Source organism: Tamandua tetradactyla, chromosome 8, assembly GCF_023851605.1.
Source record: "Tamandua tetradactyla isolate mTamTet1 chromosome 8, mTamTet1.pri, whole genome shotgun sequence".
NCBI classification, from domain to species: domain Eukaryota; kingdom Metazoa; phylum Chordata; class Mammalia; order Pilosa; family Myrmecophagidae; genus Tamandua; species Tamandua tetradactyla.
In genome coordinates, this window is record NC_135334.1 from 103,968,033 (window position 1) to 103,984,391 (window position 16,359).

At 36.0% G+C, this 16,359-nt stretch overlaps 2 protein-coding genes across 6 annotated transcripts in view; one reads left to right on the forward strand and one right to left on the reverse strand.

The window, feature by feature from the left end:
• Window positions 1-11,592, reverse strand: part of KIF18A (kinesin family member 18A) — a 112,859-nt gene extending 101,267 nt beyond the window's left edge. For 2 of the 4 annotated variants that reach the window (XM_077114272.1, XM_077114268.1), the window contains exons 1-2: window positions 11,460-11,592; window positions 333-708 (exon numbers count right to left, since the gene is read on the reverse strand). In XM_077114272.1, coding sequence (XP_076970387.1) covers window positions 333-660 — 328 coding nt within the window. In that variant the 5' untranslated portion in view covers window positions 661-708; window positions 11,460-11,592. Of the gene's footprint in view, window positions 1-332; window positions 709-3,223; window positions 3,339-9,875; window positions 9,928-11,459 lie in introns of all 4 variants that reach the window. The other 2 variants (XM_077114270.1, XM_077114271.1) reach the window with 2 other exon arrangements.
• Window positions 11,593-13,413: 1,821 nt separating this feature from the next.
• Window positions 13,414-16,359, forward strand: part of METTL15 (methyltransferase 15, mitochondrial 12S rRNA N4-cytidine) — a 321,812-nt gene continuing 318,866 nt past the window's right edge. The window contains exon 1 of one of the 2 annotated variants that reach the window (XM_077114273.1): window positions 13,414-14,007. The gene's annotated coding sequence lies outside the window, so the exon portion shown is untranslated. The remainder of the gene's footprint in view (window positions 14,008-16,359) is intronic. The other variant, XM_077114274.1, reaches the window with a different exon arrangement.

Genomic DNA, 16,359 nt, shown 5'->3' on the forward strand with positions numbered 1-16,359 from the left:
TACAAATTTTAAGAAATCTGATGTCAACTACAAGAACCACATGGTTAAAAATAGGAAACTGAAACTACATGAAATATAGTGGGAAAAGGTAGGAATCTATTTATTAGTTATGAATTTTAATAATGTATAATATAATAAAGGCCATCAAGACCCTGGAAGAGAAATTTCACAAGTAATATATGATGACTAAATTTCAAAGAACATCTATATTTATAGTTAAAGTCTACTGAACTTCTTAAGAAAGAATTTACTAGAAATTGATTATTTCTAGAAGGGATGTTCTCCCCAGTGTAAAACTGAAATCAGATGAAAACCCAAACTGAAACAATTACCTGTGCAATTGTATCCATTTAAAAAACTATGAAGAATTGGCTTAGTAGTCTGCTCAAAAACTTCCAACTGAGTTGAAGTTTCATCAAAAACGGCATCAAATACAAATTTAAGATCCTTATTTTGTCTCTTTGTAATATCTCTATTTGTAGTTTTCTTTCCATGGAAAAAACTGAGTTCTTCTTGTTTGGGATCAAAAACTAGGATATGTTTATCCACAATATGGACCACTTTATGGAATCCAGCTGCCTTTTCTTTCGTGTTTTCTGGACGAACCCGAACTACTACTTTCATGTGGTAACAAAGGTCGTCGTCCTCAGTGACAGACATTGTCGGGTATCTTGATTCTTTTGTTTACATGAATGTCTGAATATTTCACTGAAATTAAAAAGGAGAGTAAAAGTTATAGTATTAATTCTACTTGCATGTAAAGTGACTGTAGTGAATGTAGAATTCATTTTAAAAAGATTCTCTTTCACTTACCTGGTAAATGTTATGGGAATATATTCATTGAAATACAAAACCCTGATAAATCTCTTTATCTAAAATCTTATTCAAATCCTAGACTTAGTTTAAACTCAAACTATAACTGTATCATATATAATCAGAGGTAAGCTACCCCAAAACCTAGCTTTGATTTTCACAAGGATTCCAGCAATATTTTGGCTTGGGTCCTGGCAAGGCACAGGAAAGAATCTCTCGAATCATTTGAAGGTAATGAAGAGAGAGCCTCGGCTTGTGAATTATTTTTAGTAAAAGCCATCTGGCTGTAAGCCACTTAGCAGTGCAAAGTAATACATCCAGGCTGGTCTCTATGTGTGTGCATCAGAGACCCACAGGGTTAAAAATAGTTCTAAGGACTCAACAGTTAGCTAGCCTAGGTCTGAAGGTGACTGAGATGTCATTTACCCTCAAGTGCATTCAGAGATCCTAGTCTGTGAATACAGATCTTAGTTTCTACTCTATGACATGCAAATTTAAGGGCTCGACATCAATGAAAAAATTATGCTCTAACTATATGACTGACTCACATGAGACAGGAAGAGTAGAGGTGAGATACACCATAGTAATATCACTTTTTTAAAGATCAATAATTCAAGAGTCATACTATCCAGAAAATAATAAAGAATTTCAAAATAAGGATTCTCCCCTCTCAAAAAACACCCCACCAAAATACACACCCCCACACATAATCTTTTCAATACTGATTTATTTACTTATTCATCAAGAATAAACATAATAAATTTAATAAATAATATTATTTAAAATATATAAATTGATAGAAATATACCATGTGCTAGGCATTGTTTAGACTTTTGGAATACATCAATAAACAAAACAAAATGTACACAAACTCCTTCCCTTAAGGAGCATATAGTCTAATTGGAAGAAGAAAATAAATAATAAAAACAATTAGTAAAAATTATTTATTACGAGGTGCTAGGTAAGAAATAGAGCAGAATCAAGGGCAATTAAGAATGCTGGGCTGAGGGTGAGGTTGGCAATTTTAATGAGAGGGCAAGTTGAAGAAGGTAAGGGCATTCGTTATTTAGATATTGGGGGAAATACTTTCCAATGGAACAGGTATAGCTAGTAGAAAGGCCCTAGGTAGTCAGCTGGGTTATTAGCTGGAATGAAGTCAGCAAAGGGAAGAGTAGTAAGACCTGAGGTGAGAAATGTAGACCATTATAAGAACTTTGTGTTTTATTCTGAACAAGATGAAGAACCACGAGAGGATTTAGGGCAACAAAATTTGGTGGACTTTCACTGCTGTATAGTAAACAAGCCAGAGAGAAAAGACTAGCTATGCCATTGTAGTATTCAGGTAAGAGATGGTTGTTTCTGCTCAGCCCAGGGCAGCAGCAACAGAAGTGGTGAGAAGTGGTTGGATTTTTTAAATATTGTGAAGGTGAAGCCAATAAGATTTCCTAATTCCTAATGTGGGGTATGAAAGACTAAACCCAAGATTTTAGACTTGAGCTTTTAAAGAATAGAATTGTCATCAGTTGGGGGTGGAACAGATTTTGGAGGGAAGATCAGGAGGTCAGTTTTACCTATCTTAAGCCTACCAGTTTTAACAGACATGTAGGTGGAAATGTCAAGGCAGTTGGGAGTAAAATTAAGAAAGTAAATACTATTCCCCAGAGTCTTAAATCAGTATTAAGCTTTTAAAAAATTTTAAGCCTAAACTGCATTAAGACTATGGAAAACCCTTATACCAAGGAGAAGAGTGATTGATAATGTTAAATGTTGCTAATAGATCAGGTATCACTGAGAGTTAACCATGGGCTTTAGCAATAGAGAGGCCAATGAGATGAGCAATTTTGGGGAAACAACAGGGACAAAAGCATTAATGGACAAGGAGTCTGAGATAGTTAATATAGCCAACTCTTTCACAAAGTATTGCTCCAAAAGGGAGTAGATAATATGTAGTTACAAGGGGGAAAGGGATCAAATAAAAGATTTTTTTTTGTTTACTTTTTAAAATAGAATTAAGAGTAATGTTAAAGCTAAAATATGTCACAAAATCATGTACTTTTGGTCCCAGAATTCAATAAGGCCAAAGCAATCTAAAAGCAGCAGATGCTAGACAAAGTTCTGCCTTTTTAGGGCTCTCTCGTTCCCCAAAATAGAATGATAAAGAGGAAGGGATGGTTATTTGGAGTCTATCAGTGAGGTCCTAGATGTCTTACTACTCTGCGTCCTTTGGTCTTTCTGTCTAGCCAAGTCCCACAAAGTATCTCTATTCCAGGTTCCATGACCTTTGACCTCACTAAATCTCAGGATTCTCATTTGTATAAAAGAGATTATTCTTGTTGTAAAAGCTAAAAGAGAAAATAAATATCAAATGCCTGGCAGAGAGAAGGTAGTCAATAAATGCCAATTCCCTTACCAATTTGCCCCAGTTCTCACTTCTTCTTCCCAAAGTGATTACGTCCATTCTTTCGGTGTTTCTCAAAGGGCAAATCACTGATACTTTGGGTGAGACAATTTTTCCTTGTTTGGGACTGGCACAAATATTAAAAGAACATTTAGCATTCTTAGTTCATATAGTAAAGGCAGTAGCATCCTACTTTCCTTTTTTTTTTTATATGAGCAGGCACCGGGAATCGAACCCGGGTCCTCTGGCATAGCAGGCTACTTTCCTTTTAATATCAAAAACTCCCTACCACATTTCTAAAACTCCAACATATTTCCAAAAGCTTTTAGAAATATAAAGCAATGACTTGGAACTTAACAGATGTACTTTATTTGATGACAGACAAAATATACACAAATGAAATGTTTAAAAAATAAACATATAAACAACTTAATGATATTTCAAAATAAACCTTAAAATCTCAAGGTTAGAGGTATCTCTTGCTAATTAATTAACTCAGATATTGGAGCCAGGCAGCCTATACTAAAATCCCAGCTCTATCACTTACTAGCCATGATTCAGGGCAATTTACTTAACATCCTTATGACTCTATTTCCTTATCTGTAAAGTGGAATTAAGAATAATACCTACTTTAAGTGAGCTAATATAACCTTATACAACACTTAGAACAATGCCTGGCACAGAACATACACTACTATTGTTATTATTTATATAGTGAGGCAAAGAGATATTAAACAAATAGTGACCCAAAAAATGCAAAGCTGTAATTTTGACAAGTGCTATAAGGGAAAACATAACAGTGCTAAATAAGAATAAAATGGGTTAATTTAGTTAGAAAGATTCCTAGAAGAAGTGTCTAGAGCTGGGAGGTGAAGGATGGATAGTTATTAATCAGGTAAAAATACATTTCAAGAAGGAAAAAATAGTTATTCATTCAATCAATATTTATCGAGTGCCTTCTACGTGCTAGGCATTTTTCTAGGTCTTGGGACAGAGAGAGACAGGAGTATGTGTGCGTGTGCTCCTATTTTAGACGGGACTGTTGAGAAAAACTCCTCTGGTGGGGTGATTTTTTACAAAGACTGCATGAAATGAGGGAGCAAGTGGCTCTCTGGAGCAAAGATATTTCAGGTGGCCTATAGTGAGAAACAGTTTGTGCAGGGGATATAGGGTAATTGGCTGAATGGTCAATTTGCGTAAATTGTTGGGTCTCTTTTGAGTGTTTAGTTTTAGATGAGTGGTTGCAATTTTCTCTACAGCATCCAAAGAAAGGTTCAATTTACTTTGCTCCCTCCTATTGCAGCTGGAAAGAAAGAGAAAAAAGTGAGAGTGTTACGTTAAAAAAGAAAAAACTGGATAAATGTGGGACCAGGGTTTAGAAGATCTTGAATCCCAGGCTGGAGAGAATTGATTGTGAAGTTCACTGTGAATTACAGTAGGAATTTTAGAAGACAAGAGATGATACTCAAGTACCATATCAGGAAGAAATTTTGACAATAACCTAAAGGAGTCTAAGAAATGTGATATCAAATATAACGGTTTCACAATGTGTTAATACATTTTAAGAAAAGATATGAATCTTAATTTTTAAAGAATCACATATTCCCCTACATTTTAAAAAACAAATGAATTCAATTAATAAAGATGCCTAAGGTCAACAGAATCAAGACAAATAAAAAGTTGTCTATGTTCAAATACACTGAAATTATTCCTACATTAATGCATACCTTGCCTCTCTGTTTACATAGTTAAGAGAAGAATAACTAGTTAATTCTAAACGAGACACACAAAGAGTAAATTCCTTGATTATGTTTAAAATGCAAAGATAAAAGAAAAGCCTAAGATGGGTACCTGGACCAGATAAGTCTTGCAATGCAGAGCAGCCAATCTCTCTAGAACATCAACTAGCTCCATCCCCTTAACCCATATTATTGAAGCCCCTTCCAACATGAAAAAATCAGAATGGGCATAGCCCAAATACCCCTTGGGAGTGGGAAAAAGATTAAAGGTGAAGGTAGAGTTATACAGGGAAGTAAGGCTTAACAAATGATTATGACTCTGAATCATTATATTGATATTTCTTCTAGTCTCCAGTATCTTAAAGCAGCTAGAGGTAAAAACCTAAAATGGTGGAATTGTAACCCATACCGAACTCTGAAATCTGTTCTACAACTAATTGCTGCGCTGAGCTTTGAAATTTATTGTTTTGTATATATGCTGTTTTTCACAAAAAAAGAAAAAGAAAGTCGATGGTGGTGACTGCACAGCTACATGATACTGTGAAACACAGATTGTATACTTTGGATGATTACATGGTATGTGACTAGATAACATATATCAATAAAAAATAAATTAAAAAAAGAAAAGCCTAAATACTGTTATCTGTACAATAATGTGCTGATTCACAAATTCTTTTAGAAGATTGTTTAGCACATAATATCACATACTCTGATCAATTCTGTCTTATCTACTCCTAAGCGGTATTTGTTGAACAGTAAAAAAAGCAAGCCCGTGAACTAAAACATGCAAGATAAACACTTTCAAAACCACTGTTCATCATAAAAGAAGGTAATTTGTTTAGCCTAGAGTGTAGAGCATACAGGAAAGAATAATGAAGAAGTTTCCGCTGGACTATGTTATCAAAGGATTTTTTTTAGCTCCTAAATTTTGTGACTACTGAAAATGATTAGAAAAGGGTACAAGAGAGTAACAAGAATTATCAGCTAATACTACTAGTGTTTTTAACCTTTATATTCCTAGTTTCTTGTAAGATAGTCTGGCAAGAACCTTCTTTGCAGAAACAGAAAAGCCAATCAAATTTATACGGAATGGCCAGGTATTTATATACAATGGTTTATAAACAACAGTTAGGTTGTATAAAATTAGATTGTATAGTTTAAAATTGAAAAAAAAAAAAAGATCCATGGAACCACACAACACAAACAATATACCCTATATTAATCCATGAACTATAGTGCAAATATAGAAATATGGTTTCATCTACTGTAACAAATGTTCCACATCAATGCAAGGTACTAAATATCGGGGTATATGGGGATCTGTACTTCATGCACGATTTTTCTATAAACCCACAATTTCTCTAATAAAACAAAACAAAACAAAAAGAACAAAAACAAGAAGAGAACCTGGTATATAGCTAAGTCCTCAAATATTTGATTAATAAATGAATCACTTAATATACTATTAAAAGTAGACACAAGAATCCAAGAAAACAATTTGTCCATTTAGAGTAGCAACAAAGACAACATGTTTCTCTAAGAAAATAACATATCACAATAGAGTACAATGATGGGTAATAACATTGAGGAATGCTGAGATATCAAAAAAGTTAAATAATGTGCCAAATTTCGTTTTATAAAATTAGGAAAATATAAAAATTATGTTTCATTTTATCACTGAGGGTAGTTAAAATACCATATCACTTAACAAAGGTAACATTCAGTTTTATGGGAGAGTCACTTATGTAGAACAGCTCATTCCTCTGCAATGTTTAGGAAAGCAGTGTTAAAACTGAATTCTCTTCAACAGTTGCAAGATAATGTAAACCAAGTTGGCAGGTAAATTCTTAGCTTAAAGCATATCTAGCTACTGCTTGCTCTAGATGAACTATAAGCCGATAAAGTTAAAGATTTTCACTAACTATATGCAAGCACAATAATAAATTTTATTTACTTAAAATATGTAGTGTACTTTCTTCAAAAGCAATTATGTATCTGATGTCATTCCCCAACTCTAAATTCTCCAATGACTGTCCAGTGTTATAAGAATAAAATACAAACTTCTTAGCATGGTCTGTTAAGTTTCACATCTGGCCCCTGTATACCTTTCTCATTCCTTCTCCTAATGGTGTCCTTCCCCTTGCTTATTCCTCCCCAGCCAAACTGGCCTTCTTAGCGTTCTTAAAATTTCAACCTTGTTCCAGCCTCACAGTCTTTGCAATTCTAGTTCCTTTGCCTAGAAGGCAAATCTTTCTCTCTTCATGATTCAGGTCTCCTTTCAAATGTTCCCTCATAGAGGATTTCCCTAAAGATTCCATTGAAAATAATGCTATTCAGCCCTTGCTACCCAAATCGCTTACATGCTTTCTTTTTCTTTGTAGCAACTAGCACTAATCGGAAAGTACACGTTATTTGGTTACATCTTGATTGCTAACTTACCCTCTAGAATGTAAGCACTATGAAAGCACAGACTAGAATAGTGCTTGGCAAATAAAAAGGACTCAGTACATATTCTACAAATATATAATATAATTACATGCAATAATATGTAACGTAATAAATGAATGAACCGATAAAGATTTTCAAGATATATGTGCAAAAACTCAGAATGGGCATCGCTTGAAGATCCCTACAGATTAGGAGAAGGATCAAAGGAGGAGGAGGAGTTATAACATAGAAGATAGGTTAATCACTATACTAAAGTTCCTTCTAACCTCCAGTGTTTTGAAGCAGCTAGAAGGAAAAATCTGAAATAGTAGAATGGTAACCCATGACAAACTCTGAAATCTGTTCTGTAACTACTTGTTGAAGTATACTTCAAAAATTATTGCTTTTTCTTTCTTTGCTTTGTGTATATTTCATAATAAAAACTGTTAAAAAAAAAACCAAAACAATATAGAATAGTAGACACTGTATACTACTACTGCTTTTTAAAAAGAGACTCAGCTATATTTGTTAATGCACGGCTCCCTCTGGAAGAGTACCCAAAGAAACTGAAAATAGCAGCTGCCCCATGGAGAGAAACCATGGAGGTGTGAGTGGGAGGAAGGCTTACATTTCCTTTTACACCTTTTGGTACTGTTTGGGGTTTAAGCAAGGCCTAGTTATTTCTAATGTAGAAACACAAAATCATTACTAAAAGTTATTTTCATTGCAACCTTTAATTTAATAGCAATAAAGTAAATTTATAGGACACTTTGTATAGAGTTCTTACTCTATAAAAATGCTAATCAATTGACATATTTCTTATTTAATTTCATAGCAAGCCTATGATATAGGTATTATCATTTCTATTTTATACAGGGAGAAACTGTAGTACAGAGATTAACTGACTAAAGTCACACTATTGGAAGCAGACATGAGATATGAATTCTTAACTGAATCTAAAAACCAAATATTTAATCACTACTCTCCTTGATGTAAATATATTGTGATGGCTAATCAATGGTCAGTTGGGTAGGTATGGTGTCCAGCTGATTGGTCAAGTAAGCACTTGCTGGATCATTACCTTGAGGGTATGTCATACATAGATTGACATCATTAGTCAGCTTCTTGCATCTACAATAAACAAAGGAAACAGCTCACAGAAATGAAGGGAGTTTCTTTATCCCATCAGTTGGGAATCTCAAAGCGAGAATATAAGATTTCAGAAGCCGGAAAGAATTTCTGCCTCTTTTCTCCAGCCAACCATTTTCTCCTGGGGAATACAATTTAACTTTCATTAGAGTTTCCAGCTTATGGCCTGCCCCACAGAGTTGGATGTGCCAGATATCTGAATCACCTTTTTCAAAGTTTCCAGTTTACAGTTTGCCCTACAGAATTTGGATTTGCTAATTCCCACAGTAGTGTGTCAATTTCTGTGTCTTAATATTTATATATTTCTCCTGTCAGTTCTGTTCCTCTAGAAAACCTCAGTACATATATAATCACCAGAAATGCTATCATAGAAGATATTTGCCACTGACAAGGTGAGTCTTGGGAAAAGGCCAAGGCACAGTCCTTTAAATGGTACGGGGGTCGGGGGTAGGGGGGAGCCATTTGCCAACTATTGACAGAAACCTCAGGGCCCAGTACAAGAGCTCACTATATGAATGAATATTGATCAGACTGAATGTTGAGGATTTCCATGTGCTTTTTAGATATTACACAGTAGTCACTCTTGGCAAATAAGCTATTATAAGGGGCCTTTTGGATTATGTCAATGGTGATAACTAATAATGAACAACAATGATTAACATTTGAGCACAAGCTATGTGTCAGACTATACGCTAAACATCTGACATTCATTATCTCATTTAGTCCTTATAATAATCATATAAGGAAGTTCCTATTACTGTCTTCATTTTACAAAAATAGAGACTTAACCTTAGAAAGGATAAGTAATTTTTTGCTAGATGACATAACTAGTAAGTAGAGAAGAATTGTGAGCCAAGTCCAAATCCAAAGTTCAAGTTCTTAACAACTAACTAGGCTGTACTGGAATCAGAAAGGAACACTTCCAAACAATAGGACAGAAATTCTGCATAAATTATCTTGCATGTGGAATGATACAGTTATGAACTGTTTCTTAAGTATGAATTCAAATCTGATTCAACAAATATTTCTTTAGGACTGGAAACTATCCTTGATACTGTCATTTGTAGTCTCTATTCAACTTAAACCTCACAGCACTTTGTTGAAGTAGGTATTAACATAATCTGTTAATGAAGAAATTTAGGTTTTGAGATGAAGAAGGACAGAGGTAGGATTTAAACTCCTACCTATTCCACACATCCAGACGGTCATCTCCAGTGTAAAACCCATTTTCAGTTTGATTCTAAGATCAGTATTCTCCCCATAACACCACACATATCTTGAAAGGTTTATGGCAAATAATAAATAGCATATATTCTTTTACAGCATTTCAGAAAGAACAGATTACAAACCATTTCTAAAGGGAAAGGCAATGGATCCCATGCATCTTTCAGAAATCCATGTCTGTGAATGCAGATATAAAACACAAGGTAGTATATCAATTCAGAAGGAAGTTATACATACTATATAATACGAATGAAATCTCTCAAAAATAGGCCAGAGTACTTAAATTCAGTATATTCGATGATGTTGTGTATTTGTTTGAGCTGTCAGAACATTACTGGGCAAAAGAATTAGTGGCAGCTCTGCACCTAATGTCAATAAAATCAGATAAATATTTCTCCTCTCTTTGGAATAACCTTAGTGTTAGAGCCATTTTAGAGCCATTGTTTCCATTGACTTTCAGGGAAGACTAAAAGTTCAATGGAAGGAAAGGCAGCACTGACTCCTGGACTGTTTTTCCCTCCTCCTTTTCATACAGAGTTGACAGCATAAAAGCTATTTTCTTGTGTACCGTAACTGATTGGAAGTATATCTACAGTGGGTCAAGAGGTACTTTTAAAACGAAAATTTTACATAACTTGCAAATACTTGTTCAATTACATAAACTGAGATTAATTACTATTACTAAAAGCAGGTAAGTTTTGTTTACTAAATAAATAAATAAATCTTCCAAAATAATATGAATTTAATAACAAGCAAAATCTCCTCTTCAGAATTTATATTGTCTAGCTTCGTACTGCATAAATACTCCCAAATTCCAAGATGGGGTGGGGGGGCTGGATGTGGTAGAATGACACTAACAAGTAAAACCTACAGAATGCCTCCATGCTCTACCCAACTGTTTCATAACTAACAACTCATAAGATAAATTAGGCAACAAATTTATTTAGCTTTGGTCAAATAATTTCTTGTCATACAATCAACAGCAGTCACTCTTGACTTCTCCGTAACTGAGTACCTAATGAGATCCTAAAGGTTTTACAGAGACTAAGAACAGACAGAAGGACTCATTCTCAAGGGTTAAAGTTCCTTTTATTTGTAGAGCATTTTGCCAACTAATACCTCCATACCTCATCTCATCCTCAGCAATCTAGTGAAGAAATAATTATCTTGATGCTATAAGGCAGAAAGTGGGAGTCGGGGGACGGGTTCCCGATTGACCTGTCAAGCTAACAGCGGACAAAAAGTTTTAAGTCTTGGTGAAGAAAGGATCCTCATTTGATAGTTAAACCCAGAGTTACACTTACACCTACGTCTGAAACAAAGACACTCCGTATTTGGAGTCCGGAAGGGACTTCATACTACAAGGTTAAAGTGCTCTGCCAAAGTCGGGGAAGGGACCAAAATGACATTTAAAACTTTCGACTTCCTCCCAGAATTGAAGGCAAGTAACCCCTGCCCTTTCTGTAGCATTTGAGGGCTCACGATCAGTAAAAGCCATTTTTCTAGCAGGTTCTCGAGTCCCCTTTTTCTTACACTTTCTCCGCAGTGACCCTAAGCATTCCCACCTAAAGTTCCTGTGATTGTCAACAAGCGACACCTGGATCGATATGTAGACCTGAGGTGGTGGAATCTTCCACTCCCAGGAAGACAGGTCATCATAAGGAGTGTCCCAAAGACCAGAGTTTTCTTCTTGCGTGCCCCTCACTCACCTCAAGCCTAACAGAGCTCCCCGCGACCACTTGGATGACCGACCACGGCGCTTCCAACTCAGCCACAAGATTCAAACGCAAGCCAGCTTCTTCATCGCCTCGTTTCATTGGCTGCTGCCCTCGTGACGTCACCACGCCGGACGTTGCCGCGGCGCGCTACAGCTTGGCGCCAGGAGGATAGAGAAAGCGGCGCGGTGGAAGCAGGCCCGCCCCTGCGTCGCCGTGGCAACGCGGGCGGCCGTTTCCGGAGACAGCGGTCGAAGTGGGCGGGGCTAGACCACACCACGGGTTGAAGGCGGTTACCTGGGATTGTCAGTCGTCTCTATGCGCTTGGGTGAAGGGCTTGTTCCCTGGGTTCAGGTTGTGAGTGAGACGGGTGCGTGTGTCTTCTCCTAGGGGGAAATACGAAGCCTGTTGGGGATGGACTAATGGGTTTTGGGTGCTTTATTTTCCCCTTTTCTCGTTTTGAGTATTGAGGCCTCCGAGGTATAGGCCCCTTGCTCTGAAAGTGAGGGACCAGTTCTTCCGGTCACGTTCATCTTAGCTGAACTGAGAAGTCTTCACCTGAATTAATTGCAAATCCAGGCCTTTTTTTTTTGAGACCTCACGCCTCATCTCTCAGGTCTCCTAGACCGGCTCCCTTTGGTGTTTGCTGACTGTGAAACTATTTGGTGTTTGGTTGCTTTACTTTCTCTTTCTAATGATGGCATTATTAAATAAATTCATTTAAAGATATTGGTCTAATTTGTTACCGAATGAAGTGGATTTTTAAGTCCTAGATGTTAAGCATGTACCATCGGAATGTAGTCTTTAAAAAGAACAATTCCTGGGGAAAAAAAGTGGGAAATATATTTGCTTTGCTAAGATGACATCCTTCTTTGTCGGGATATTATTAATAGTATGATCTGAATATCATTATACTTATTTATATTACTGTTTCTCTATTCATTCATTCAACTTTTATTATATAAACCTATTAATGCATGTGCCAGGCATTTTCATAGATTTTATGGAAACTACACAGTAGAGTTAAAATCTCACCCTCTTGGAGCTTATATCCTGGTGATTAATATCAATATAAAATAAGATGGCAGTGGATGGGCACTGGTGGCTCAGTGGATGAGTTCTCACCTGCCATGCTGGAGACTTGGGTTCAATTCCTGGAGCCTGCCCATCCCCCGCCCCACCAAAATGAGATGGCACTAATGTAGAGTATTATGAATGAAACAATATATGAAAACCCACATACTAAGAACATTTATATCCTGTTCAAAGAAAATCAGAAGCATTGTACTGTATATAATGCATGTTATAAGACTTTATGAACACTGGATAGACCATCAATAAACTACTTACTTCTGTGTATTACATGTTATTTAACTGATATAATAGCTACTTCTGTGGTGCTGGGTTTGGTAATAAAATTGAGAGGACTTTTTTCTTTTTCTGTTTCACTGTATAGTGCTTTATTATCTTTGATGTCTTAGACATTTTATTAACCACTTTATACATATGATCTCATTTATTTTTCAAAACAGCCCAGGAGGGGTAAGTACTGTCATATTCATTTTAATCAAGAGAAAACAGAAATCCTTAAAGGAAACTATTTCTAATTGTACAAACCAGCCATTCAGAACTGAGGTATTTGCCCTCTGAAATACTTTTTAAATTAAGTGACATTAAGATAATATCTTAACCTAGTTTGGAAATATGCATATCTTACCAATCTCTTGTAAAATTGCATTGACCATTGGTGAGTAAGTAAGTAGAGTTTAAAATACCATTTTTTAATACCCACATTGTATGATAAGGTTTACTAATCCCATACCTAACCCAAATGCTTATTTTACATTTAACTTTAAATTCTGTGATGCACTTGCCATTTAGCAGTGTCCAGATGAGGAGGTCCATGCTCTTAAGGAACTGTACATATAATTAAAACAGATTTTGACATTACAATCAGTGCCATTACTATGTCGCTGGGTTTCATTTTAATTTGACAAGACATGAAGGAGGTATAACAGAAAGAATAAGAGAATGGTGTATTTTCTAACGAAATGAGGGAAAAAGAACCAAATCTTTAGAAACATGTAGAATTAGGGAGACTGAAATTCCCATCTTTTGTTAGAAATTGGAGTATTACTGCAGTGTTACTACACAGAAATTGAACATAAGTTCACAGTAAACTGAAAAGGGTAAGGCTATAAATGGGACGTTAGATTTAAAGTTGCCTCGGACATTAAAAAGAAAAAAACAGTAAAAGTAAAGGGAAACAAACATGGCAACGGTGAGGTCTTATTTACTCCCCTAGGTGTGTCATTTGGAAACCCAGGTGCCTGCAAAACTCTTTGGCAGCTAGGGGCTGTAAGCAGCGGAACGAAAAGCGTAAGGTCCTTAGTTGTGGGGCGGACACGGGCTCAATCTGTACGTTCTTGCAAGTTTCCCCCTGGGCTGGGAGCTACACGTGCGGCAAATTCGGGTTCTTAGACCCCGTGGTGGTCTTCGCTGGCCGGAGTTAGAGGCCGACTGAGAAATCTTCGTGTCTCAGGTGAGGAGGTGTCCGAGTTCTGTGAAGTCTCCCGGAGCCCCCCGTCATTGGGTGAACTCCTGGGGGTCCCCTCATTCGTTCAGAGCAGAGGAAACATTCACCCCGTCCTCTTCCTCTCCTCAGCATGCACTAGACCTGAATTTAAAAGTGTCCAAACAGTTTTCCCTTCGAGGGTATGATTTAGAGAGAAATTCTTAGGCGAAAGATAAATTCTCCCTTTCTTGTGAACTTCTTTCACTTTCTTTGCGTTCGGGTGCCGGCCTCCAGGTCTTGTTTTTGACCTCGGAACTTGTTTTTCAATAGTTGTCCCCTGCAGGAAGACTTCTTGCTTCCTGCATTCACCAGGAACTTAAACATCTATCATTTAGAGTGCCTGGTTCTTAGCTGACTGTAGCAGGGTTCTGGGTTGTGTAGTAGGATACTGTGTTGCAGACAAGAGAGAGGGGTTCCGTTTAGCGTTGTCCTCTTCCATTCTAAAGAGAGGTATTTCAGGAAACAACCAAAGAGGAAAATGAATTATTTGTGATCCTTTCCCCTTGTCGACCCACATCATTAGCCAATTTTTTCATAATAAAATCTTCAGGTTTGTACCATGAGCATAGTTGAATAAATACATAGAAATCACCTTCAGTAGAAAATAAGTGCTGGTGAGAGCAGTCTTTGTTTCCCTTGTGGTTCTGATTCCTATATTGGAACTGATACTCGTTTTTTTTTTTTAATTGCCAATGTATGGATTTATAGTATATGATGTTTAAATATTCCAAATTCCGCAATTAGCTGTATACACTGTTTATCTTCTGTTGGGTACCCCATAGCATTACTGTTACTTCCAAGTGGAACCGACTCTAGCAATCATCCTGCTCCTTGATTACTTAAAAAAAAAAAAGCACATGGGAATCTAATTCATGACATGCTACAAATACATAGCCAGTGTAATTTAAAGTACCATTAAATTACAGGAGTTAAATAGTTAGAATGGGTTATATTTATAGCATGGAGTTTAAGATTTTAGGCTGTGGGGATAGACTGCTTGAGTTAGAATTCTAGCTATGTGACCTTTTGCAAATTATTTAACCTCTCTGTTTTCCTCATCTGTAAAATGGGATAGTAATCTAGGAGATAGAGTTGTCTTAAGGATTGAATGTTTTAGTACAAACAATGTGTTTTTATTAGTAACTCTAACATGGTAAATGCTCAATAAATACTACCTATTATTCTGAAAAGTGTTAGAAACACTAAGTTAGAGGTAGGTAGGATTTACTTGTTTATAAGCTTTCTGGAAAACGTAGGGCATAATTAATAATTGACGCTAGTTTGTTACTGCCGAACATTCTAAAAATTTACTTAAAATGATCACATCCAGTCTTTACTAAGCTTTTTGCCACATTTTCCTGTGTCACATTTGCCACATAAGTCTGTGAATTATATCTTTGGTAAAATTCTCAAGGTAACGACTTGTTTATGCTATATTGTATAATTTATATGTATGTATATACATACATATATGTATAATTTATTTCTCTTCTAGTTATTACATGTGATCCACTTTTCAACATTACTCTGCACTTTCTATTTCAAAAAGAAGGGAAAGCATATTTTAGTGGGATTTATGCTTCCTGAAGTATTTTGAGAACATGAGTTTTTGGCAGAGTGGGGCAGACAGGTGGGGGGAATTTCCTAAAGTAAGGTTCTTGAAATGTTGATTCTATGCTGTCTGGAATTCTGTCCTTTCGTTTTCTCAGAAAACATTTATTAAGTACCTGTTGTACATCTAATTTTGTGGGTTCTGCTCTTAAGTAACGCATGATATATGAAGAAAGAACAGTTGTGTTAACTGGATATTTACTGTAGTGGTATAAAAAAATGTTGCTGGAAACCAATTCATGAAAATGCTTATAATGTTTTCAAAACAGCTTCTGTTAAAATATTTATATAAATACATTTTGTGTGCACTTTAAAGAGTTAACAGATTTCATTGGCTCTAGTATGATTAATTCAAGGAATATATGAATTATTTATTTACTTATATTTGGGGGGCAGGGAGCAGAAAATTTAAACAATGGTAGGTGTGAAATGCCAAAGAATACTTAGTTAAGTGTTTATAAAATTAAAATTTAAATTGTTATATACTTCACTGATACAGGGTGATCTCTTAAGAGACTATCCAGGACAAGTCTGTAAGATTTTCATAGATTGATCATCTCCTTTTGTTTTCGGATGTATAGACATTGTGTTTTTTCAGGGATAATCTCTTGTACAAAGCTGAATGAAAAAGATGAGATTTCAGTATGAAATGAAAACCAAATAGCTTGAAATAAAGACCCGCAGAACCTAAAACAGGATAATACTTAC